General features: G+C 46.0%; 1 protein-coding gene and 1 non-coding gene across 3 annotated transcripts in view; one reads left to right on the top strand and one right to left on the bottom strand.

Moving 5' to 3' along the window:
- Window positions 1-8,782: 8,782 nt before the first annotated feature.
- The window catches only part of ARID1A (AT-rich interaction domain 1A), an 86,804-nt gene continuing 69,107 nt past the window's right edge, over window positions 8,783-26,479 (top strand). For both annotated transcript variants that reach the window (XM_066270015.1, XM_066270014.1), the window contains exon 1: window positions 8,783-9,966. In XM_066270015.1, coding sequence (XP_066126112.1) covers window positions 8,836-9,966 — 1,131 coding nt within the window. In that variant the 5' untranslated portion in view covers window positions 8,783-8,835. The remainder of the gene's footprint in view (window positions 9,967-26,479) is intronic.
- LOC136332824 (small nucleolar RNA SNORA64/SNORA10 family) lies at window positions 22,288-22,421 on the bottom strand. Its single transcript, XR_010730956.1, has one exon. It is a non-coding gene; the product is annotated as a small nucleolar RNA SNORA64/SNORA10 family (small nucleolar RNA).

Below are 26,479 nucleotides of genomic sequence, written 5' to 3'. Positions count from 1 at the left end.
AGTTTGATCCCTGGTCAGGGCATAATCAAGGGTAGATTGATGTTCCTCTATCTCTCTTATCTCCTTCCTGTCTCTCTTAATTATATAATTAATTATTCTCCTGTTATTCCTGTTAAATATTTCTCATATTTTGGCATCACACACCAAACATGATGTCAGAGGCATCTGTGAATGCGTGTGCAGGTGTGTGGTATAGGCAAGGGACAGACTAGGTCAGATAGCATAGTGTGTGCAATGGTGAAGAACTTACTAAATTAATTCATCTTCAATTAGCAGATCACTAAGGATATGAATCACTCACAAGCAGTGAAAAGGAAATGTCATTGAATGGTTATGGCTTAGCATGACTGCTCATGTTTTCTATTGCATTTAATCCTAGTGCTATTGCTAGTGCAGGGCTCTCCTGTGAATTTTATTGTGGGACTTTAGAAATGTCTACTGCCAAGGATAGCATTAATGAGTATTCTGGGGGATAATTAAAGCAAGGAACAAAGTACTTAATAATGTTTAGAAATATGGCTTTGGAATTATATTATTATTAGCAACAGTCATACTATTAATTTCTAGTTGAAAGAATAACTAACATACTCACAAGATTTTTCAACCTCGGTAGAAGATCCATTTTGGTGAAAATTGAGTCAGAACAGCACATGCAACTCAAGGATTGCTGAAGAAGGGTAGGTGCACAGGATGAGGATGCTTTATCATGAAAGGTCAGTATTTAAGATAGAGACTGTGTATCCTTGGTCTGCAGTATTTGGTTAAGTTCCTAACTTCTACATAATGAGTTATAAATTGTGCTAATGATGAATTACTGAAAATCTCCAGTAGTCACTCAGGTTGTGACCTCCCTATGTCTAAGCTTCTTCCTAGAGGATACCTTCTTTGTGAAAGCCATATAATACCTGAACTCTCCTACGATTCCATCTTAGAAACATTGGCTGCTAGTATTTCATACAAAAACAGAGTAGGTGTAGAACCAACTAGAATCCTTCTTTTCTAGAACACTCTGCACCTTCAACTTTAGCTGGGCTTAAAGGGAAGCACAACATCAGCCATAAACTCCACCTTTTGCTGGAGTGTCCATATTTTTAGGTAGCTGTGATTGATTGGGAAAAAAAATACTTAAATGAGCTCTTGGACTTTATTCTAAGGTCAAAGGGGACTTCAAATGAAAAAATGTGAACTCTATATCTTGATCTTGGTGTTTAGGGCAAAAATAGTGCCTAATGTTGTATGGCCTTATGTACGCTTTTGTTTGAGTGTAGTTTGTGGATGGGCTCTATTAATGAAAACACATCATGGAGGAGAAGAATGTATGTGTGTATGTTTCAGCACTATTTTTCTTTTTCTTTTGTTTTTAGTGAGAGAGATAGAGACAGAGAGGTGCAGATAGGGACAGACAGGCAGGAAGGGAGAGTGATGAGAAGCATCACTTTTTGTTGTGGCACCTTAGTTGTTCATTGATTGCTTTCTCATATGTGCCTTGACTGGGGGCTACAGCAGAGCAAGTGACCCCTTGCTCAAGCCAGTGACCTTGGGCTCAAGCCAGAGACCATGGGCTTTAAGCCAGCGACCTTTGGGCTTAAGCCAGCGACTATGGGGTCATGTCTATGATTCCACGCTCAAGCCAGTGACCTGGCACTCAAGCTAGCGAGCCCATGATCAAACCGGCGACTTCGGGGCTCGAACCTGGGTCCTCTGCATCCCAGTCTGAAGCTCTATCCACGGCACCGCTATGTTTTTGTTTTGTTTTTTTAATTTTTCATTGATTTGAGAGAGAGAGAGAGGAAGGGGGAGAGAGAAAAGAAGAGAGAGAGAAAGGGGGAGGGGGAGGGAGGGAGAGAGAGAGAGAGAGAAGCTCAACTCATTGTTTCACTTAGTTGTTCTGTTTAGTTGTGTACTTGTTGATTGCTTCTCTTATGCACCCTGACTGGGAGTCCAACTCACAACCTCTGGCATTCAGGTGGACATTTTATCCATTTAGCCACCCGGCCAGGATCCAGCACTATTTTCAAAAGGCCTATTGGATAGGCTCAATGAAATATATTGGGTTATTTCTCCTTTGTCTCCTGTTATTTTCCTTCACAGAAAGACTGTAACAACAACATACTTGTACATAGGCCTGCAGTAGTCTCTTTGGAGGGGTTGGCCAATGAGGACCAAGCTGCTTGTCCCCATCTAACAGCCCCTCTGGTGGCTTCTGAATTCAGTTTCAATGTTGTTAAATATCAGGGCAGAAAGTGATAATTTGTAAAAGTGCCAGAACCCACTGTAATTTTTCCTGGCAGTTTTCCTTTGGTGTCATTGATAAGTTCTGCATTTCATACCACTACTACAACAATATCCCACAGCTTACTTTTCCTTTTGTTCCAATTCTCTTTTATCTTTGGAAGAAGTTATTTTCTGTAGGGATAGATAGGTTTAAACTCTATTAAAGCCAGTCAGAATGCTTTCTCTTAGGGGCCATTCATTTCCTGTCATATGCCTAATATGTTTCTTTGGATTTTCTGATTCTTGCATAAAAAGCCGAGGATGATGCTGCTGGCCTGTTCTCTCGAGGTGTTTGCAGTGAGCAGGCAGTACATTGCTGTTTTAGCCTCCCATCCTGTTTCACAGGACTGCATGCCTGCCTCCTTCCATTTTGTCAGTGCTCATACTCTTTTTCCTTCTCTTTCCAATTCTCTTCTACAGAACTTGTGTTGGAGCAAAAGCTTCCATTCCAGATCCACTCCAGAGCTGTTGTGAGAAACTTACCCACTCTAAGTCTTTATTTTTCCTCCTCCTCCTCCTTCTTCTTTTTAAGATTTTATTCATTGATTTTAGAGGACAAAGTAAAAAGAGAGAGAAGGGGAGGAGGAGCAGGAAGCATCAACTTGAGTAGTTGCTTTTCCTATGTGCCTAGACAGGGCAAGCCCAGGATTTTGAACCTGCAACCCCAGCATTCTAGCTTGATGCTCCATCCACTGTGCTACCAGAGGTCAGGCAGATTTTTTTCTACCTCAGTAAAATGCCAGTAAGAGCTTTATGCAATCAGGGTTGAGAGAAATGCCCACTTAGAATATTTGATTTTCCTCTGATTTTCTTCTCTACCCTCAACTTTCAGAAATTTTCCTTACATTTTACATTTGTGAAAATTTTCTAGATTGATTTTAAAGAATAAAGCAGAACAAAAACAGCCTACATTGGTTTAATATGGGAAGTCAAAGATAATAGACTTTTTCTGTTCCTGAGCAATAGCTTTCAATATTAAGATTGGTGGCTTTGCCTGACCAGGTAATGGCGCAGTGGATGGAGCGTCGGATTGGGATGCGGAAGGACCCAGGTTCAAGACCCCGAGGTCACCAGCTTGAGCGTGGGCTCATTTGGCTTGAGCAAAAAGCTCACCAGCTTGGACCCAGGGTTGTTGGCTAGAGCAAAGGGTTACTCAGTCTGCTGAAGGCCCACGGTCAAGGCACATGTGAGAGAGCGGTCAATGAACAACTAAGGTGTCGCAATGAAAAAAAACAACTTATGATCGATGCTTCTCATCTCTCTTCGTTCTGTCTGTCTGTCCTTATCTATCCTTCTCTCTGCCTCTCTGTCTGTCCCTGTAATAATAATAAAAAAAAAGATTAGTGGCTTTATTTTTCCTGGGTAATATTGTTGGTGCTTAGCTCTTCAAGTCTAAAAACAGCCCAGTATACGCCCTGGCCCGTTGGCTCAGCGGGAGAGTGTCGGCCCAGTTCAATCCCTGGTCAGAGCACACAGGGAGAAGCACCCATTTGCTTCTCTACTCTTCCCTCTCTATCGCTCTCTTCCCCTCCCGCAGCCAAGGCTCCATTGGAGCAAAGTTGGCCTGGGCGCTGAGGCCAGCTCCATGGCCTCTGCCTCAGGCGCTAGAATGGCTTCTGTGACAAAGAAGCAATGCTCCAGATGGGCAGAGCATTGCTCCCTGGTGGGCACGCCAGGTAGATCCCAGTCTCGCCCATGTGGGAGTCTGTATGACTGCCTCCCCACTTCTAACTGGAAAAATACAAAAACAAACAAACAAAAAAAACAGCCCAGTGTAATAACTACAAAATACAAAACTGTTAAGTTTCTCTTCTGATGGGGACTGGCTTTCAAGCTTCTTTGCAAGTAGGCTTTCATATATTATTTTTGGATCAGTTTGTGAAAATCAATCTTCAATGAGGCTCAGCAGAAATGTTCAAATTTCTGATCTACTCATTGGTTTTATAAAACTCCATTCCAGGTTTGTTTGGCTTTAAAATATTAATAGTTTTACTTTGTCAGCAAGCTCACCAATGAGATTGGTAGATAAGTTGATAGATAAGGAAAATATACAAATTAGAGTATAAAAGAGTTAGTACCTTTTTCCTCGTGTTAAATTGCCTCTGTTGTGTTATATTTGAAAGTCACCACAAAGCAGACCAGCCTGGACCTTTATTTTTAATTTTTGATTTTAGGTTTTTGGGGAGGTAATGGTGAGGGTAATTCTTACTTTATATTGGTACAAAAAAAGCAAGCTGACTTAAATGTCTAAGGGTATTTTTGCCGAGCTACTTTTCTTGTAGGAAAAAAAAAGTCTTATTCAGAAATTAACATTTCTCAAAGTTTGCTTCTTATTCTGAAATGTAAATTCCTTCAAATTGTTCAAAACTTATGATGAGTGGAGGAAACACTATCTAGACAAGTGGTTGTTGAGTACTCACTATACCTGATGCCTCTGTTACTGCTCTTTGGGGAGTTTTAGGAGCTGGGCAAGCACACTTTTACCACGAGGAGCCGTGGAGCTGCATTCAGACTCCATTCCATTTTTCTTCGTGGTAATCCAGTTCGTATCTTACAGCTTCCGTCTGGGAGCCGGTAATATAATAAATTGCCTAGACTCTCCGCTTCAATCCACTTTCCTCGCTTAATATGCAGCCCAAAGTTTTTCAGCTCGCTGTCAGATGGTAGTGCTAGACTTTAACACTGCTCCCAAGCCTCCGCTGGGGCTCTTTCTGAACACGGAGTTGCAAACTTTAAGAAACAGATTGCTCCAGGCGGAAATCCACGCCAGGCTTTGAACTCGGCCTCTGGCTTCCGTCAACTGACATAGTTGCCCTTTTGCTCAAACTCGCAGCTCCGGTTCGCACTGGAGAAAGCTCCGCTGGGTGTCTGCTGCTTTCCTGAGGAGGGACATATGTGGGGGCCGCAACCCGACGTTCCACCGATTCTTAGGCCTCAGTTCTGAACCGAGGCAAATCCTTACTGGATCCCAGTACTTAAAACTTCTTCCCCCAAACAGAGTGGGAAAGGAAGGAGCGAACCCGATCATTTTTGTTGTTGAGTTTTGTATTTCTGACACTTAGGAAAACATGCGCGAGAGGAAGGGCTGGTCTTCCTGCAAAAGTTTCCCTCTCTTGACAAACTCTCCAGGCCTCAATTCCATATTTTTCAGTTGACTGCGTGGATTTTAATAGGTTGTTCCCTTGTTCTCAGACCCAATTCTTGCACACTGTGCAGAGGGATAAAATGAGAGCACACCCTCTGTCAATTTCAGTCGGTTGGTCCTAGCAGCCCTGCCTCCCCACCCGCTTTGGCGGCGGCCTCGGGAGTTAAAGCTGTGCGCAGAAATTCCGTCTGATCCTCCAGGCCGGAAATCCAGTCCACGTTTGCCAAATGCTCTGTGGTCGGGGATGGTGATAAGAACTCTCTTGTGAGGGAGCAAGCGAGACTTTAGTCCGGTTTCCATGTCAACGATTCAGTCCATATTTGCCATCAGGCTGTTGGTGGCAGAGGCGCTTTCGTGAGGGTACGAGCTGTCCTAGTCCTAGTTCTTTAGTCTGCGCCGGGATTCCTGAGCTGCCTGGGTGTGGGGTTAAAAGGCAGGGGCCGTGGGGGAGAAAACTCCAACGAAGGGGAAGACCCACAGCCCCTAACCCGGGCTTGCAGCTCCGGCCAGCCACGTGCCCAGCTCCGCCCCTCCCCCTTTTCCCGCTGCCATTGCCCCTAGGGAAAGCTGGTGGGGGCCAATTTCTAAGAAAGTTCCCTTCAACTTGGCAGTCCCTCTAATAGTGGTGTGGGGCTCTAAGGGGAGGGGTGGAGGAAGACGCTAAAGATTTTGGGATTAAAAAAAATAGTGGGAAAGGGGAAATCCCACACTACCTCTTCCAACCAGGGTGAATAGATTTTTGTGCACTTTACCTTATTACTAGATAAAAATGGTAGCTGTTTTCTAAACAACTTGCCCACGGGTAGGAAAGAGATTTTCGCACTTGCAGAATTTCACAGCCATTGAAGAAAGGGGATGAGGGCTTCCTCTGGAGACAAATCCATTCTGGTTTACAGTTTTCAATGGACTCCAAGTTTCCCATTACACTCCAGCTCTGAGGAAAATGGCAGGGTAATTGCATGTAAAAAATTTCTCATTTGTGTGCAGGACTCAACTGTTTGCCAGCTCAAAGGCGGTTGATTAAATAGTCAAGCACCATTTATGAGGCAGCCTATAATTTGGTTTCTAGGACCTAAATGCACCAGGAGAGTTGTTGCCCCGGAGGACTGAATGTGAGTGAAAAGAGGACACTGGCCTGTTCCAGTCAGTCAGGTCCTGGCAGGCCGGTTTGATTCTTGGCTTGGGGGGGGGGGGGGCACCACTCCTAGCTAAGAGGAAGGTTTTGCCTTTTAATGTGTAAAATGCTTTTAAATTTTCTTGGGGGTAGGAATGAGTTCAGGGTTTTAGAATTATTCACAGTGACCAGTGACACAGCCAGAACTCCAGGGGCCTGCAGAATTTGGAAGTTCTAATATAGTGTTCTGTGGCCAAGAAGTCTCCATTTATAAAATCTGAGAGGAGAAGAGGCCCTGGTGTTTAATGACTATCAAGGCCTGGACTTCTTTCTCCCAAGGTAGCCTTGGGCCTGGTGAGGAGCTGGAATCCCCTCTGGCTTTTGTAGACTGTCATGTCAAGAGCATTCCAAATAGGCCTGAGGAGGAAAAAAGGCTGCTCTGGGATTTGGTGGGGCCTATAGAGCTGGAATTTTTTTATATAGGCCTCCAGCTCAATCTGCATCTCTGAGAATGTAATAAATAGTAAAACTTTAAAGAAACTTTTCAATGGAGGGTAGAAAAAAAAATTGGGGTTGCATCATTTTCTAAGTGATCTGTTACACTGCCCCCTTTCTCCTTTTAAAAAGAGAATTATTTCCCTCTGGTTATTCCTCTTTTGCAGTGGTTCTTCCAGTCCTTGGAGCCTCTCCTATGGTCTGTTTACATTTAAGTACTGTCTTTGGAGACTGGGGCTATTGGTCACTATGGGCTAAATTCTCTTAAGTGCAATGATGGGGCTTGGATTATCCTGCTAGAAACCTTCAGTGACCATTTAAATCAGTGTTGAAATGACCAGTTTTAATCTCAAAACCATTCTGCTATTGATTCCATTGTTGTATATGACACAACTTGACCACATATTTTTTTAAGGCTAACTAGACAGGGGTAGCTTTAAGTCATCCACCTCTGCCCTCTAACTTTAAGTGATTGGGCAGTCCCCTCCCCTCTCTGTCTTTCAATTCTGTAAAATGGGGATAATCTGACCTCATGCCCCCAGAGCTTTGTGAGGATCTGCTATTGAGGGCAGAGGAGAGGGAAACCGGAAAGTCTGAACAATGATCTGTCATTCCATTCGGCTAGCAAAGGGGGTAAAAGTAAGTTGTCCCCGCCCCCCTATCTCTCCGCTGGGTCTTTAGAGTGGGTTTGTAAAAGGCTTTGAAGAAGAAAAGTGCTGTAGAGGTGCTAAGTAGCAGCCAAGAGACCGAGGCCCGCTGCCAGGGGGTCAGGCCTGGGCCGAGGCGGCCGCGGTCTCGGGCTCAGGCCAATTCTGCAGCCGCGAGTAAAGTTCACGTCGTCCGCTTCCCTCGGTGTGGCCTGGAGGGGACCGACCCAGATAGGAAAGCCGGGAGGAAGGCGACGCAGGCTCCGAGAGGCACGAGCTCCGGGCCGGGTTTTCCCCGAAGCTTTCGGAGTCGGGGCTGCCGAGCGAAAGCGGCACAGGGCCTGCCGCCGCTGCGGCAGGTTCTCTCCCCTCCTTCTTTGTGAGGGGAAGAGACCGAGTCCGTTCCACGGCCTGCGCCCGCTCCGGGCTCCGTTCCGGGTTTGCCAGGCGGCCGCGACGGCGCTGGGTAAAATGGCAGTGCTGAGCCTCGTGTCGGAGTGAGGGGGACTCGGAGGAGAGTGGGGCGCTCTAGCCGCTGAGTCCGGCCGCCCGCCAGCTCGCTCGCCCGCCCGCTGCCGCGCAGCAGCCTCGGCCCGCATCGCGGCCAGGGAGGGGAGGCAGGGCGCCCGGCCCGCACTCCGACTCTGCCTCCCGGCGCCCGGGCTGCAGCCGCGCGCCCTCCAACCCGCCCGTCCCGGGTCCCCCTCCCCCCGCTCCCTCCCCGCCCCCTCCCCTTCGCCTCCCTCCCTCCCTCCCTCCCTCCCTCCTCCTTTCTCCGGCAGCAGAAAGCGGAGAGTCACAGCGGGGCCAGGCCCTGGGGAGCGGAGCCTCCACCGCCCCCCTCATTCCCAGGCAAGGGCTTGGGGGGAATGAGCCGGGAGAGCCGGGTCCCGAGCCTACAGAGCCGGGAGCAGCTGAGCCGCCGGCGCCTCAGCCGCCGCCGCCTCCTCCTCCTCCGCCGCCGCCAGCCCGGAGCCTGAGCCGGCGGGGCGGGGGGGAGAGGAGCGAGCGAGCGAGAGCAGCTCAGCAGCGGAGCCCCGCGAGGCCCGCCCGGGCGGGTGGGGAGGGCAACCCGGGGGACTCGGCCCCGGGGCGGGGTGGGAGGGGGGAAAACGACGAAGACAGGGCCGGGTCTCTCCGCGAACGAGACAGCGGGGATCATGGCCGCGCAGGTCGCCCCCGCCGCCGCCAGCAGCCTGGGCAACCCGCCGCCGCCGCCCTCGGAGCTGAAGAAAGCGGAGCAGCAGCAGCGGGAGGAGGCGGGGGGCGAGGCGGCGGCGGCAGCGGCCGAGCGCGGGGAAATGAAGGCAGCCGCCGGGCAGGAAAGCGAGGGCCCCGCCGTGGGGCCGCCGCAGCCGCTGGGAAAGGAGCTGCAGGACGGGGCCGAGAGCAATGGGGGGGGCGGCGGAGCCGGCGGCGGCGGGCCCGGCGTGGAGCCGGACCTGAAGAACTCGAATGGGAACGCGGGCCCTAGGCCCGCCCTGAACAATAACCTCACGGAGCCGCCCGGCGGCGGTGGCGGCGGCAGCAGCGATGGGGTGGGGGCGCCTCCTCACTCAGCCGCGGCCGCCTTGCCACCCCCAGCCTACGGCTTCGGGCAACCCTACGGCCGGAGCCCGTCTGCCGTCGCCGCCGCGGCGGCCGCCGTCTTCCACCAACAACATGGCGGACAACAAAGCCCTGCCCTGGCAGCGCTGCAGAGCGGTGGCGGCGGCGGGGGCCTGGAGCCCTACGCGGGGCCCCAGCAGAACTCGCACGACCATGGCTTCCCCAACCACCAGTACAACTCCTACTACCCCAACCGCAGCGCCTACCCCCCGCCCCCCCAGGCCTACGCGCTGAGCTCCCCGAGAGGTGGCACTCCGGGCTCCGGCGCGGCGGCAGCCGCCGGCTCCAAGCCGCCTCCCTCCTCCAGCGCCTCCGCCTCCTCGTCGTCTTCGTCCTTCGTTCAGCAGCGCTTCGGGGCCATGGGGGGAGGCGGCTCCTCAGCGGCCGGCGGGGGAACCCCCCAGCCCACCGCCACCCCCACCCTCAACCAACTGCTGACGTCGCCCAGCTCGGCCCGGGGCTACCAGGGCTACCCCGGGGGCGACTACGGCGGCGGGCCCCAGGACGGGGGCGCAGGCAAGGGCCCGGCGGACATGGCCTCGCAGTGCTGGGGGGCTGCTGCTGCTGCTGCTGCTGCTGCGGCGGCAGCCGCCTCGGGAGGGGCCCAACAAAGGAGCCACCACGCGCCCATGAGCCCTGGGAGCAGCGGCGGCGGGGGGCAGCCGCTCGCCCGGACCCCGCAGGTACACAGCTGAATGGGGAGGGGGCTGGGGTGAGCGGGGTCCGACGGGTGGGTGGCGGCTGCGGGGACCGGGCCAGAGCCGTGGGCTACCCCCAGTCCGGGGCTCCCACTGCTGGGGAGCTGCCATTGTCTGGCTCTTCTCTCTTAAAATGGCTGCCTGTCTCCCTTCCTTTCCTTCCCTCCTTCAGCCTTTGTGTGGGGCTTTCCTTGATGTGTCTGCTCCCCTTCTTCTTCTCCTCTGGTCCCTTCGAACTCCAGGGGTCTTCAAGGGGGTGCGAGGCAGAATGTGCGGGGAAGGGCCTGGTCCGAGGTGAGAGAGTGCTGGGGGCTTAGGTTAGGGGTGTAGGCAGTGCTAGGAGCTCGGGAGTTGAATGTACAGTTCTTTGCTCACCTGCCGTTCCTCTCTGACCCCCTACGCCTTCCTCCAGGCTGTCCCCCATCCGTGCTTTCAAGGAGGGGCCCCTCGGGCTTGGGGGACCTCGAGGGAGGGCAGGGGCTTGCTTGGGGGCAGCTAGAAGCCGGCTGCGGCTCACCCAGAGCAGCCTGGGCCATCTCCTGTCTTAGTCTCCGTGGGCCCAGTGGCCTGGGCTTCTCCCTGGAAGTGCTGGTAAACAGCTGAGTGATTGGAGTAGTAAGTGCAGATTGCTTTGGTTTGGGATTTGAATTATGGAGGTAAAATCCTTCTGTCAAAGCCAGGAGACAGTTGGTCTTAGGTTGACATCCTATCTGTGATCTGATTGGCTCCCCATCTCCTGCTCTTGGCCATTTATAATTGCCTCTGATGTAATGGTACAACAATCCTGATGAGCTCATAAACTTTTACACTCTGCTTTTCTGCCAGTGATAACCCAAACCATCGCTGCCACTATCTGCCTTTTATTCTAGAGCTGAAATTGGCTGTGACCTTGAGGAGGGAGGTTTAAGCAGCAATACTGTATCAGCAGGAGCAGAGCCCCAGACAGGCTGCCCTTGTTACATTGTGTCCGAAACAAAAGAGGCAGTGGCATTTTGCTTGTACCTTGGATTTATTATTTTTTTTTGTTACGTTTTATGCAGCCTGAAATAGATTCTGTGTTGTTAGAACAGTAGCTGGGTTTTTCTGTACAATGGGTTTGCTGTTTGTTTTGGTTTTGTGACTTTCCTGATGGTATAAATGACTTCTTTGATGGCTCTGAAGATGCATTTGTCTTGAGTAATTTTGACCCTGTTCACTTTGCAGAATTGAAATGATCTTACTGGGCTTTTTCTTGTGTGGCAAATGTGGGGTATTTATGAGAGGAATAGGAGAAAACTTTTCTGGAGGGGGGACTGCAAGCTTTCTAAGAGAATTTCATATTAGGTTCAAGTGTTCTGTTTTAAGAAAGGCTGGCCTCATTCTTTGTTTACATGTTGAATCTTGTTAACACTTTTCTTTTGTTAATTGAACTTTGGGCAAGCTGCTTAATTTAAAGGGAAGGTGACACATCTTTCATGATCTTGAGAGGGACTTTATCCTAACAGGTGATTTGGTGAAATTTATCACTTGTTCTTGGAATATCAAAAAGGCCAGTTTTCTATTTCATTATATATCACTTTAGAGCTTTAAATAGAGATTGGCCAGTTTTTTTCTTTGCATTTTAAGGTATTTTCCTATCTTTCAAGATAATAAAAGTAATTTACAATGATATTTCATATTTTTTAGAAGTTACAACTTTTAGGTACTTTTTAAAGCATTTTATTTTGCTCTTCCTCCCTCTTTGTTGTGTCTGTTTCCAATACTTTGGGCAGAAATACTGGGTATTTTGTGGAGTCATATATCTTTTAAGCGAAGAATAAAAGCTCCCTTCATATCTTCCCCCTCCCAGCAGTACCCAGTTGTACCTTTGTGGTATGAGATTTTGTTCACTTAGATAGCCTAATTAGCTGTATTCCCTCCCATCTAGAACTGCTTTTCTGCCCTTTCTTTTGAGTTGGGAATTTTGAGAATAGTTGTGTTAGGTGGCAGGTTTAGAGCTCTGTGCCTTGACTCCATATCTTCCATGATGTTGTACATCTGGGCCAGAAATTGGGGAATTTTCAGTTGGATTTCTAGTGTCTAGAGGATAAGTATTTTGCTTTAGTAAACAGAACATCCTCTTGTTTTTGGGTCATTCTATAATCTACACTTTTTCCCCCTCATTCCTTTTTTTTTGTGGGGGATAGTGAGAAATGTACCTTAAACTATTAGAGGAAATAATTTGGGATAAGTCAAGAGTTATTTAAAAGTAAAAGTTAATTTGAATTCTACTGGTTTGGCAAATACGTGTTTTGTTTGTTTGTTTGGATAAAACCAAGTTTTGCCATATAGCAATTTCTGTTTTTCAGTCATTAAACAAATATTTGAACACTTTCTTTGTGCTATGATCTGTGCTGGGTAAAAAGGTAGGAAAATAGATATAGTCCTTGTTTGGAAGCTTGTCTGTGCTGCCTTTGGGTGAATTTTCTAATTCCTTTTTAACATCACTCAACATGGCACTTCATACACTGTGGATTCCTGTTTTGATTTCAGTTCAGTTGTCTACTATCCTGAGATCCAGAGAGTGGGCTGGTGAGCATTCACTTGTGGAAGACAGTGAAAATTCCAGTTATGTGGGCTACTTCAGTTCAGCTGTGTAGTCTAGAGGAGGGTTATAGGTGGATTTTGTTCTGAATTCCTCTTTGCTACTTAAAAGGATAAAGCTCTTGTCAGACCATGGTGCCCTATGCTTAAGTATTCTTAAATAATAGGGCCTGGCTCTGTCTCCTTTCCCTAACTCAGTCTTAGGTTACAGATTATTTTGCAGAGACTTGATTAACATAGTTAAAGTGGTAATGTTTTCATTTAGTTCTGCCTTTTTAAAGTAAAAATTAGGTAAATGTGTGTATTGTGACTATGTCTTTTTCACAGGAGCTGGGAAGATCCCATCAGACAAATTTACCCATTTCTTTAAATACGTTTTCTTTAAGCTGTTGAATCCTGCTACTGATGAAATACTTTCGGTCACCTATATGCTTAACCTGATGTAAAGCTTTTTATTTGGTATGCTTATAGTTCTAGTACCTTGACAGTAGTACTAGCTCAGTAAAGTACAATAGAAAAGTGAAATAGAGTATGTAGTCCACAATTAAGCTGGTTTTGATTGTGGACATTTGGCTGTTCCTGCTAGCTATGGAAATATCAAATGATAAACTACTAGGAAACAAATGCAGGAATTCTGGGCTTGTTATGGGAATGCCTACTGGCAGACACTCTGGTCTGGCGGAAATACAGGACTCTTGGAGCTCTCTCAAATAGGAGGGAGCAGGAAAACCACACTGAGATGGCACTTCATTGTGGGGCTTCATGTTTCTGTACTGCCCATGAGAGAACTGGGGGTGATGGAAGTTGGAGTGGCGGTGAGAGAAGAGAAAGCATAGGACTGAGGGTGGCTTCTTTGTATTGGGCCCTGCAAGAACTTTATAAAGGTTCCTTTGTCTATGACAGAGTCACCACGAAAAGTGGCACCTGCTGTAACAAGATGTCTTGGATTGCATTAAACATTTATATGTTGGATTGACTCTTGTAAGGTGTGATGTCTACAGTAGGTCTTTTGCAAAGAGGCAGTGAAATTTTTTTTAAATGTAGAAATAGACTAACCGAAGTAATGGTCTGGGTCCCTTCTCATTCTGCCCTACCCCCACCCACAAAGGATGTATTGATTGGCTTCAAATCCCCAAGTTCTAGAAGCAACTGAAGCATGCAAGTATGATTAAAATATGGTATTCAAAATATATTGGCACCGAAAAGTTTTCTCCTGCTGGTGACCTGAGATGACATCCCCATCTCTGAAATGGAGTCCTGATTCCTGGCTTTTATCTGTGGGTTTTACCTTGTTTAGATTGGTCATTATCATTATTGATACAAATCAAGTTGTCTACAGCACAGTGGTAAGGAGTAAAGAGCACAGTACTCTGGAGGAAGAGGAGACTTTGATTCCACACATAGTTCTATTTATTTATTTTTTACAGAGAGAGAGACAGATAGGGGCAGACAGACAGAAATGGAGAGATGAGAAGCATCAATCATTAGTTTCCGTTGCGCATTGTGACACCTTAGTTGTTCATTGATTGCTCTCTCATCTCTCTCATACGTGCCTTGACCGTGGGGCTACAGCAGACTGAGTAACTCCTTGCTTGAGCCAGCGACCTTGGCCTCAAGCTGGTGATCCTTGCTCAAACTAGATGAGCCTGCGCTTAAGCTGGCGACCTCGGGGTCTCGAACCTGGGTCCTTCCGCATCCCAGTCCGACGCTCTATCCACTGCGCCACCGCCTGGTCAGGCTCCACACATAGTTCTAGATTAAGCTGTGTGACTGGGCAAATTATTTGCCTTCTGTCCCCCCCCCCCCATCAGTAAAGTGAAGTTGGGAACTACATGACCTTCTCCCTCTGTGATGCTACACATCTGTCTGTGCTGCCATATTTAACTCATGAGGGTAGCATCTTTCTGTACATTTATAAGTAGGGGTCTTGAGACTATCCCTCTCACCCTGGACTTAAGAAACTCAAGGCTGTTTTCTCCTGAGGATTTTATAGAAACAAGCTCTGAACAGCGAGGTGCAGTGGTGGTCTGTGGCCCTTTACAGAAAAAGTCCTACCAGACTGTCATGAGTCATTCCACCTGGCTAGTGGTTTAAAAACACTAAATAGTAATTGAAAAATTAGGCAGACTTCATTAAAGGAAGACATGAAAAATAGTTTCTTCAAAATTTCCCAAGAGGGAATTTTGGAGGTATATTAGGGATGGGGAGTGGACATTGATAAATTCAACATTAACACTGCTTATTTGGGGGGGAGAATAGGAAGATGGGAGAGGTAGCATTAAGCTCTCCATACTTTCTGGTGTTTGAGCAGGTCTAGGTCTGGTTTGGGCAGTTGGTTGTAATCTGAGTGCCTGAACTTGCCCTATAAATTTTGCTGAGAGAGGAGCAAAAAGTTCCTGAGACTAGAACAGGAAAAGCTAAGAGTCTCAGGGTCAATTTCATAGGTGTATTGCCTTTCCTCACACCCCTGGTTTTTGAAACTGTGTGGTGTGGTTTGCAAGTGGTCCTAGAAATGCTGTTCTTTCTCTTTAGCACACCTGAATTTCTTTTTTTTCCCCCTCCTCCTGGCTTAGTAGTTTAGAAGTGTAATTTCGGCATATTAAAGGTGTGCTGGAAGGAAGTTTCCCTTCATAAAAGGGGAAAAGGTAGTGGGAAAGGTGTTTGATAATTCTCTGCTTGACGCAGCAGCTTCTTCCCCTCTGAAGGAACCAAAAAATGTTTCAGAGCTTTGTGTAAATACTTGCTGAGCTGTCAATATATACCCAGGAGGTTTCTGTAGTAAGATGTGAACAGCTCTATAGAATGTTTGACAGGCAAATTAATAAACAGTTTTCAATCAAAGATAATGCTAGTCTCTTCTCGTGTGGTAGAATAAAATAACATTGGGAAAAAAGACAGGAATAGGGAAGAGAGTAGGTAGTGTTGGGGGGGGGGGGTGCAGAGGCGTAGAGCTGAGGAGCAGTGATCTAAAAGAGAAATGAAGTTAAAAGATGCTGCTCGGGAAGAAGAACCTCTGTGACCCTGGCTCCATGCTGTGCTCAGGGCATTGGAGCCCTCTTCAAAACCAATTGCAATTTTTTCCCCCCCAATTGCAATTTTTGAGTAAAAACAAATCGAAGTTTGGAAAGAAGGCCCTAAGTTTCAATAATGAGGTGTGTTTCAAAAGCTTGGTGTGAGACTTTGAGATTTAAAGACTTGTTCTTTCAGAAAGGTTTTTAAGGTTTGTGAGATGTTTTTAGGGTTGGGTTTACATTTTTGAAATACCAGAAAGGAGAAAAAAAGGTACTGTAACTTCAGTGTTGTTTTCAGCCTCTCTATTCTGCTTGGCTCTCAGGGTTATAAGCCCACTCCAAGTGCTGGGTTTATTTATATAATTTTTACTGGACTCCTGTGTATCACTTATATGTATATTAAAATGAATGCCCCTGGGTTCCTGGGTTGATGCAAAGCCCAAATGTTTGAGGACTCACTAAATCCTTCCTGAAGGGTTAAGTGGGTAGATTCAGTCTTTGTTTTTGAAATTGCCATTTTAGGATTAGAAACATTTTTGGGTTCCTTCAATGAAACACTTTTTTTTATTTTAATTTTAGTTTTTTAATGAAACACTCTTTTTATAGAGATATTTTAGAAGTTTAATATCTTAGCAATCTGCCTGTGGTATACGTATGTACTCTGCTTTGGTAGCCTTGTGAGTTGACCAGATTTATCTCTGAGTCCCTTTTTAAACTAAATCCACTGACTCTGACACCACTTTTCTTCACATGAAGTGTTTTATAGACCAGAGTTCTGGAAGTGCATTTTTGACTTACCACAATAGTAGGGAATATGAATGTAATTATGGCCCTGACCATAATTTTTAGGTTTAGCTAACTTACCAAAGGCTATCGGCTTGTTTTAAACAGAATACGGAAACTTTAGGTTGACACTGACATTGATTGCCCAGGCGTTTCACAGTGTGGTGGTGATGGTGGTGATGGTGGTGAGGGTGTTAGAATGTCATCTTGTTGCTGAGAGCATGATTTTTAGCTCAGGGAGATCTGGAGATTCAAATGGCGATGGGAAATTGCTGTATGTGAACATACCAATTAGATACCAAGAAGGAACTTAAAAGATAGACGCAATTTCTGTTTTGGAGGCATTTAGTTTTCTTGGGGGAGCATGCTTCTGTTCACACATCTGGAAAACTTGCAAAGTAAGGTTTTATAAATGGATATTAGACCAAACTAAGTCTATGGGCTGAAGAAATCCAAGAATGAGTAATCAGTTAGACACGTTACGTTGGGACAGCTTTTCAGAGGCAGTGACTTGTGAAGCTAAATGTTTAAGATGGGGGAAGTTAAAATATTAATTTGCTTTTTTCATAACATTACTGAGTTCCATGGATTTTATAGAATCCAAATTGCACATCCATCCACAGACTGGTAGTTGTCTCCTTCCAGTGACTTTGAGAATTTGAACTCTTAATTATAAAATTCCATGAAAGAGAATGGTTCTAGGGTCTTAGTGGTTCCTGTCATTATGTGGGGCATTTAGTACAACCTGCCAAGTTCTCAGCCAATTCAGGGGCTCTTTTGTAGTAATTTTGGGTTTGGAAGGTCATGTCACCTTCAGAGCAGTGTGCCCTGGACAACTTTGCAGTGACAATAGTTCAACTTTGGAGAGCCTGAGTTTTTTGTTTTTTGGGCATAGTTTAATTGATGTTTCTTTTTATTTATTTTTTAAAAGATTTTTATTTATTGATTTTTCAGGGAGAGAGATGTTGTGAGAGTGAGAAGTATCAACTCATGTGCTTCACTTTGTTTCTTGATTGCTTTGTTGTATGTGCCTTAACTGGGCAAACCTACAGTTTTGAACTGGCAACCTTAGCATTCCAGGTTGATGCTTTATTCATTGCATCACCACAGGCCAGGCCTAGATGTTTCTTAAAACAAGCCATGAAGTACCTGTTGGGATTCCTGTTATTTTTGAAGGGCTAGGAGCTGAGCTTGAACTGAGTTGCTTGGGTCAGGCCTTACATTGAGGGTTGTTGGGTAAGTAAGCCTGCACATATGCAGTTTGCTCATCAGTTCACAGAAATGGCCATTAATATTTTTTTTATTAGGTTTATGGCCAAGAAGCTCATTAATACTGCAAATACATACTTACTCCTTATGAGAGCATCTGAAATGTAGTGATTTTGGAGTCTCCTTACCTGCTGATCCATATGTGATTGGACCACACATGACTTCTGGCACTTTTCGAGGGCTGTAAGTGGATGCTTAACAGCTGCGGATGCATGGAGTGTCTAGTGCCAGGCTACTGTGCTTCCACCTGGAAGCGGAGGATGGGGTTACTCTGTTCCAGTATAGAAATATGAGATTTTGAATAGATTTTAGTTTAAAAATATTTCTTCTAACTTCTTTTGCCTTGCCATTCTGGCATTTTGCAAAAGCGAGTTTCTAGTAACTCAGAATTGGGCACCATGTTTCATCTGCCATGGACAGCAGGTGTGTAGGGGCTTGAGATAAACTCCTTATTCAATCCCAGGTTTTAGAGGGATCAGGTTAGGGTGAATGTTGACTTAACTGCCTTGACTATTCTCTGCAGTTGCCCCCCTCCCCTTACTTAAATGGATGGAATTAGTTTTTATTGAATATGAAGGGACATCTGAGTGAACTTTTGTGTTTGTTAGTCATTTGTACATATTAGAAGATGGTCTTGGGATAGGTTGAGTCTTTATTCCCAGTGGCTTCTGCATTTTCTAAGGGTGTTGTTCATGGGAAGAAGTCTAATGCCAAGAATGCATTCCAGCATACTGCAAAGTAGGAAATTTGATCCCTAAAATGTTGACTTAGTGTTGGTTATGGTACATATTAGAAATCACCCAGTAATCCAGGACAGATTTTTGTCGCTCTCCAGAAGTTAATGTTGATATGAAATACTAAAAGGGCTTTGGGCACTAGGGCTATGTGCTCTGCAGGCCAGGAGTGCTGCTTTGAATTGTCACACATATGAAGAGGAAATGTGCCATGTGCTTTTTTTCCTCTTGCATGGGGCTTCCTTATGGCTTTGCTCCTTCTGGTTCCCAAGTCTGCAGTGTTAGATATTAGACTTCCTCCTCCCTTGGCACAGGCACATTTGTGATTTTCTATGGCTCATCAGCAGCAGCCAAAAATTTTGTATGCTTTTCCCTCTTAAACTTGTTAGCTTTCAGCTTGCTTATTTATAGACATCTCTGTTAAAAGGAACCCCTCCCTCAAGATTTAGCACCAGCATGACTGCAGCAGGGGAGTTTAGGGGTTGATATGATACCAGTTATTTAAAAACCCATTTACTTTGTGCTTGGTGTTTTTTAGTTTGCCTCCTGTTTTCCTTGAGGTCATAATTTGCTTGCCAGGCATGAGTGCATCTAGGTCCAGCTATTTACTCTCAATTGACTCGTGCCCGGTGTACTTTGACTTTTAAGAAAGTGAGAGTTCAGCCACGTGGTGGAGAATTAAAGGCTACGTCATGCTGGGTGCTTCCTTTTAGAGGAAACAGATATGCCTTTGGGCTCTTCTTGCCCAGTGATTTCCCCTCTCTCTTGGTTAGACCTTAATATGGCTTTTTGTTGTCCATAGAGACTAAGTCATCTGAGCAGAAATGCTGGAAATTAGTTGCTGTTTGTCTTCTCTGGCAAATACAGATGACTTTCTCTTTCCCCTGTGGACAATTTTCAGATCTGGTCAGGTGGTGGAGTTCATGAGTTGGTCCAGCATTAGCTTAGCAGTGTGAAACTCTTGATAATTCAGAGTTGGACAATCTGTCCTCCATCTCCAGACTTCTGACTTGTTACCTGTTTAGGAATCTGGGCTGCCAAAGATAACTATATTAAAAAGGATTTAGGGAACAATTCTCATAGGTAGTTTATCCATAACGTTGTCCTGACTCAGGGATAGGGCAAATAGCTAGTAAAAGGTAGAGTGTGTATTTGAATCAGGATTGTCTGATTTTCCAGAGCTTTAACACTATAAACTACTAAAATTGCTTCCCCAAAACAAATTATTCAAGCACTAAGGCTTATTGGGACATTAGTTTTGCAATAGCCTGGAACTCTTAAATGCAGTGAAAGACTGAAAAGCCCTTAGTTACAACTTGACACTATGCCTAGGTTTCTGATGAATGGCCATGTGATCCCAGTGATGAGAATTAGTCCTCGGGCTCCTTTCTTGGGAGGGATTTTAGAGAGCTGTGGTTGGGGGTAAGATTCAGGTTCAAAGATAGAGTCCTTCACTTTGATCTGAGAGGTAACTTGCATTATAAAAACATTTGCAGAGTGATTTTACTTCTGTAACTGGGAGTACTCACTGGGGAGGCAGGGATTATTGTCTTAATTTCCACTTGGGGAAAATGAACACATAAAGGTTAAGTGGCTGTACATATACAAAGTTTCATAACAGAATCAGCTCTAAAACCAAGGTTTAAAGTTCCCTCAGGTTGTGTGACTTTAGGCAAGTCACTTAACTTTTCTGAATCTGTATCCTCAGTTATATAGTAAGGAAAAATGACTACCTTGTAGGCTGTAGTGAATAGTAAATAAGTTTATCTGAAAGTACTATTATCAAATGAAATTCAAACACGACTCCTGTTTGGTAGAGTCCCCTGTTTGAGAGCAGGATAGAATTAAGTGGTTAAAGAGAGTATTGGTCTTCACTAAATTAAAAACTGTCTCATAGTTCTTAGCTGCATCTTAATGCTTAAAAATGCACCCATTTTTTTAAGCACCTATTATAGTTGGAGAGCTAGAGTAGTGTGCAGTGGTTCTCAGTGTGGTCCCTAATCATCAGCATCAGCGTTACCTGAGCCCTGTTTAGAATTGCAAATTCTCAAACTGAATCCTAAACTGTGGCAAACTCTGGCCAGTGTTTTCTAACAAGCCCTTCAGGCAATTGTAATTAATGTATGGTCAAGTTTAAGAACTACTGGGTTTATGCATTTATGTTCAACTGGGTTATGGAATATATCTGAATTACCTTTAAAGTTTCTTCCAAATTGTATTATTGGCTAATATTTCAGACATATCTTCCCCTCCCATGATGCCAGTGTTATTGAATGGAGAAAAGGTTAAAAGTGCTTGAGGTTGGGGGAGAAGAAAGAAAATATTTTTTGAGATGATCTTCTACTATGCAATAATGATAAACTAGTGACAAAGCTTGTATATTTATAGGACTTGGATACTCCCTGACTTCCACTGTTATTTCTTTCTTAGCTCTTTGGTGATTGCATGAGGGTAATCTGAATCTGTGGTCCTGGTTGGTTGGTGAAGGTGATCATTTTAGGATGATTACCTATGGTATTCTCCAAGTATGATCAGTTGAGTAAACTGCCTAAGAAAGTGATTCTTGGCCCTGGCCAGGTAGTTCAGTTGGTTAGAGGTTGTCCTGATGTGCCAAGGTTGTGCTTTCAATTTCCAGTCAGGTCACATATCAATGAATGCATAAATGAGTGGAATGACAGATCAATGTTTCCCTCTCTCTATAAAATTAGTAAATTAAAAACTAAAATAAGTAAAGAAAGAAAGTGATTCTTGAAAATGCTACTCGAAGGCCTGTATTGGAGTATTAATTAAGTGCTACAATGTTCCTTCTGCTTGTGATAATGACCAACTGATTTGAGAACGGGGCCTTTGGTGATCTAGTGAGCTCTCAGTAGGCCTCTCTCCCCCCCACAACCCCAATGGCCATCCCGAGTTTTGCTGTAAATTCTTTCCATGAGTCCCTTGTGAAGTCCTAGCAAATAAATCCTCTAAAATATAGACTCCTTGCCTGGCCAGGCGGTGGTGCAGTGGATGGAGCGTCGGACTGGGATGCGGAGGACCCAGGTTCAGGACCCCGAGGTCACTGGCTTGAGCGTGGGCTCATCTGGCTTGAGCAAAAAGCTCGCCGGCTTGGACCCAAGTTCACTGGCTCAAGCAGGGGGTTACTTGGTCTGCTGGAGGTCTGCGGTCAGGGCACATGTGAGGGGGCGGTCGATGAACAACTAAGGTGTCACAATGAAAAATGATAATTGATGCTTCTTGTCTCTCTCAGTTCCTGTCTGTCTGTCCCTCTCTCTGACTCTCTCTCTGTCCCTGTAAAAAAAAAAAAAAAAAAGACTCCTGACAAGTTGTCCCATCTCTGAAGTGAATGAAGGCTCTCTGAGGGGTGGACATCTATTGATTGATTTTAGAGAGAGACGAAGGGAGAGAGAAACAGATTCACTGGTTGATTCTTGTATGTGCCCTGACCGCCAGGGATCTAACCTGCAACCTTGGTATATGGGGATGCCACTTTTTTCTTCTTCTTCTTCTTTTCCAAATGAGAGAAGGGAAGATAGGGAGACAGACTCCCACATGCGCCCCAATTGGGATCCACCTGGCAACCCCCTCTGGGGCCGATACTCTGCTCATCTAGGGCCATGCGTGCAACCAAGCTATTTTTAATGCCTGAGGCAGAGGCTACAGAGCCATCCTCAGTTCCCGGGGGCCCATGCACTTGAACCAACCAAGCCATGGCTGCAGGAGGAGAAGAGAGAGAGAGGAAGGGGAGGGGTGGAGAAACAGATGGTTGCTTCTCCTGTGTACTCTGATGGGGAATCCAACGAACTCTAGAAATAACCCCTGAAAATATAGTCTTCCTGATGGGGAATTGAACCCAGGACATCAGCGTGCCAGGCTGAAACTCGATCACTGAGCCAACCAGCCAGGGCCAAGATGCTACTCTTTTTTTTTTTTTTTTTTTACCCAGTGCCTGTTGCACCCCTCAAGGAAAGAGTGGCCACTGTGAGGCCAGCCTGATGTCCTGAGGAGGTCCTTTCTCTCTCTCTCCATTACGAAACTCACACATGTGCAGACCAGTGTAACTATGCAGAGCTGAGAGAGCAAGATGCTACTTTTTTTTTTTTTTGTATTTTTCTGAAACTGGAAACGGGGAGAGACAGTCAGACAGAGACTCCCGCATGCGCCTGACCGGGATCCACCTGGCACGCCCACCAGGGGGTGACGCTCTGCCCACCAGGGGGCGATGCTCTGCCCCTCCGGGGCATCGCTCTGTTGCGACCAGAGCCACTCTAGCGCCTGGGGCGGAGGCCAAGGAGCCATCCTCAGCGCCCGGGCCATCTTTGCTCCAATGGAGCCTTGGCTGCGGGAGGGGAATAGAGAGACAGAGAGGAAGGAGAGGGGGAGGGGTGGAGAAGCAGATGGGTGCTTCTCCTGTGTGCCCTGGCCGGGAATCGAACCCCGGACTTCTGCACGCCAGGCCGACGCTCTACCACTGAGCCAACCTGCCAGGGCCAAGATGCTACTCTTAATAGACTGTTTCACCTGGCTTGTTTGTGTTTTAAACCCACTTCATCATCCCTCTGACTTTTAGATTTTTAAATTTATTTTTCAAACCGAGAGCTTTTTTTTCTTTTTCTTTTCTTTTGTTTTTTAAAGAGAGAGAGAAACATCGATCTATTGTTCCACTCATACATGCTGTCATTGTTTGATTCTTGCTGTTACCTGACCAGGGATCAAACTTGCAACCTTGGCATTTCAGGAGGACTAACCAATTGAGCCACTTGACCAGGGCCTGTTTTCCTTGTTCTTATGTTTTTCCTTTTGTTCTCTCCTTTGGTGTCTGTGTTACAGAATGTAAAACACATGGAGATCTCAGTAACTATCACCCCAGTGTTAGTAAGATGTCTCCTTTCAGGACTGCAGATGCAATTCACCACTTTCAGATCAACATCATTCAGTGAATATTCCTGGGATCTGCTTACCTCTGTTGGAATGGCCTGGCTAACTAGAGGCAAAAAGTGCCTTTGCCTAACTAATTCATAAACAGAAGTTTCATAATCTCTACCTCTTCTCTTTCCCACTGTGTTACCTTTAGTCTGGAGACCGTTTCTTAGCCCCCTCCCTTATATCTGTTAGAACAGATTTGTAACATTCTTGTCTTTCTTTCTAGTCTGTGATTTGAATCCTCTGCTTTCCTAATGAAGCTTTGAATTGTCTTCTTTAAAACCCCTGCATAAAACCTCAAGTGACCAATATGTGGTTTCATTATGGCATTTTGGGTTAAAATAAAATGAGATTGAGATAGCTGGGTTCACCCACCCAGACAGACATATTCACCAAAGGGAAATTCTGTGCACTTTCAGTAAGACAATCTCAAAAGAGTTATGAGCTAAAACAGACATGGGGATGGGAGTGGGGCTAATGATACATTTTAGGTAGATTTCCATAGGTTAGCATACCAAGTATCCATCCCAATTTGATTATACTGGCCAGAGATAGCAAATAAAGAGGAGAGACAAATAATCTTCAGAAAAGACAGCTGATAACTTTGACCTGGTCCCATGTGTCTCTGGTATAAATGATGAAGGTAGGGTCTCCTGTACACATTTGTGTGGACAATGATATAGAGGTGGTGGGTACCTGTGTACTTTTTGGAACTTTGAAAAGAACTGGAAAATTTATAGGACTCTGGCCTTTTATTCAGGGAATTGCCGACCTTAAAAAAAACCTGGCCCTGGCCGGTTGGCTCAGTGGGGGAGCGTCGGCCTGGCGTGCGGGGGACCCAGGTTCAATTCCCGGCCAGGGCACATAGGAGAGGCGCCCATTGCTTCTCCACCCCCACCCCCTCCTTCCTCTCTGTCTCTCTCTTCCCCTCCCGCAGCCGAGGCTCCATTGGAGCGGGGATGGCCCAGGCGCTGGGGATGGTTCCTTGGCCTCTGCCCCAGGCGCTGGAGTGGCTCTGGTCGCGGCAGAGCGGCGCCCCCGGAGGGGCAGAGCATCGCTCTCTGGTGGGCAGAGCGTCGCCCCTGGTGGGCGTGCCGGGTGGATCCCTGTCGGGCGCATGCGGGAGTCTGTCTGGCTGTCTCTCCCCGTTTCCAGCTTCGGAAAAATACAAAAAAAACCTGAGGATTTAGGGGCACCTATAATCTTAATAAGATTGACTGTGTCCTGAGCCGTTCTTTAACTTATGTAATTTTGTGCCTGTCATAGTTCAGAGTGTGGAGTTAGGGGGACCAGGTGAAAGACTGGCATTTTTGACAAGGCAGCCCTAGAATTAACGTAATAAACACAGTGGCTTTGCCTCTGCTTCTCAAGAGTCTCCATCAAAAGATAGGAGTTGATTGATGACAATCAAAGCATGATAAATGGGATCCGTGACTGCATGTAAATCAAATTTCTGTAGCTTGGTAATGTGTCACAGAACTTTTTTAGTATAGAAGGAAAAAATTGGCAGGACCTAGAACTGTGTTGTTGGTATGTGTGTGGTGTGTGTGTGTGAGAGAGAGAGACAGAGAGGGACAGACAGGAAGAGAGAGAGATGAGAAGCATCAAGTCTTCCTTGCAGCACCTTAGTTCATTGATTGCTTTCTCAAATGTGCCTTGACTGGGGGGCTACAGCAGACCAGTGACCCCTTGCTCAAGCTAGCAACCTTGGATTCAAGCTGGTGAGCTGTGCTCAAACCAGATGAACCCATGCTCAAGCTGGTGACCTGGGAGTTTCCAACCTGGGTCCTCTGAGTCCCAGTCCGATGCTCTATCCACTGCACCACCACCTGGTCAGGCTATTACTGTTGTTTTTGAGAGAGGCAGGAAGTGAGAGTCAGGAACATTGAACTGCTCCTGTAAGTGCCCCGACTGGGGAATCCAACCGGCAACCTCCATGCTCAGGGACAATGCTCCAACCAGCTGAGCTATCCTGTTAGGGCTTAATTTTTAAAATTATTTATTTATTTTATTATCATTCTTATTATTTTTGAGACAGAGAGAGGAAGGAAGAGAGAGGGGAGGGGAAGGGAAGCATTTGTTAGTTGTTCCACTCAGTCGTGCATTCATTGGTTGCTTTCCATGTGTGTCCTGACCAGGGATTGAACCTGCAACCTTGTCGTTTTGGGACAGTGCTCTTAATGTACTGAGCTAACCAGCCAGCGCTGAGGAAGGAGTAATTTAGAAACTAAGTTAGAAGAGCTAGGTATGATTTACAAGTATTGTCTTTATTGAAAAGATATATTGCATAAGGTTATATGACCCTTGCCTCTGTATGTATTCCTTTAAGTGTACCATATCATTTAATGATAATGACAAATAAGCAGGGCATAGCCTGGCTGTGGTGGTGCAGTGGATAAGGCCTTGACCTAGGGCCCTGGTCGGCAAACTGTGGCTCATGAGCCACACGCGGCTCTTTGGCTCCTTGAGTGTGGCTCTTCCACAAAATACCACATGCAGGCGCTACCTCGATAAGGAATGTACCTACTTATATAGTTTAAGTTTAAAAAATTTGGCTCTCAAAAGAAATTTCAGTCGTTGTACTGTTGATATTTGGCTCTGTTGACTAATGAGTTTGCTGACCACTGAAACACTGAGGTCACCAGTTCAAACCCTGGGCTTGCCCAGTCAAGGCACATATGAGAAGCAATGACTATTAGTAGGTGCTTCCGCTCTTTCCCTTCTTTTTCTCTCTCCCTCTCAAATCAGTAAATCTTAAAAAAATAATAATAATAAGCAGGGTAGAAAGTGTTTTTAAAAACTGTCCCCATTGGGTTGGGCTATGGTCAGTGCATCCATACTAAGGTTTTTTCCTTAGTTGAAGCACCAAAGGATGGTTTGTGGGAGGAAGTACCTCTTCTGGTGTGAACCCATACCACTTCATGTGGAAACAGGTCTGTACATTATTAAGTTTTTTTGGGTTTTTTGTTTTGTTTTTTTACAGGGACAGAGAGAGAATCAGAGAGAGGGATAGACAGGGACAGACAGACAGGAACGGAGAGAGATGAGAAGCATCAATCATCAGTTTTTTTGTTGCAACACCTTAGCTGCTTACTGATCGCCTTCTCATATGTGCCTTGACCGCGGGCCTTTAGCAGACCGAGTAACCCCTTGCTCAAGCCAGCGACCTTGGGTCCAAGCTGGTGAACTTTTTGCTCAAACCAGATGAGCCCACGC

The sequence above is a fragment of the Saccopteryx bilineata genome, chromosome 3 (genome assembly GCF_036850765.1).
Source record: "Saccopteryx bilineata isolate mSacBil1 chromosome 3, mSacBil1_pri_phased_curated, whole genome shotgun sequence".
Taxonomy (NCBI): Eukaryota; Metazoa; Chordata; class Mammalia; order Chiroptera; family Emballonuridae; genus Saccopteryx; species Saccopteryx bilineata.
Note: the sequence above shows the minus strand (reverse complement) of the source record. Positions and strands in the feature narration are given on the sequence as shown.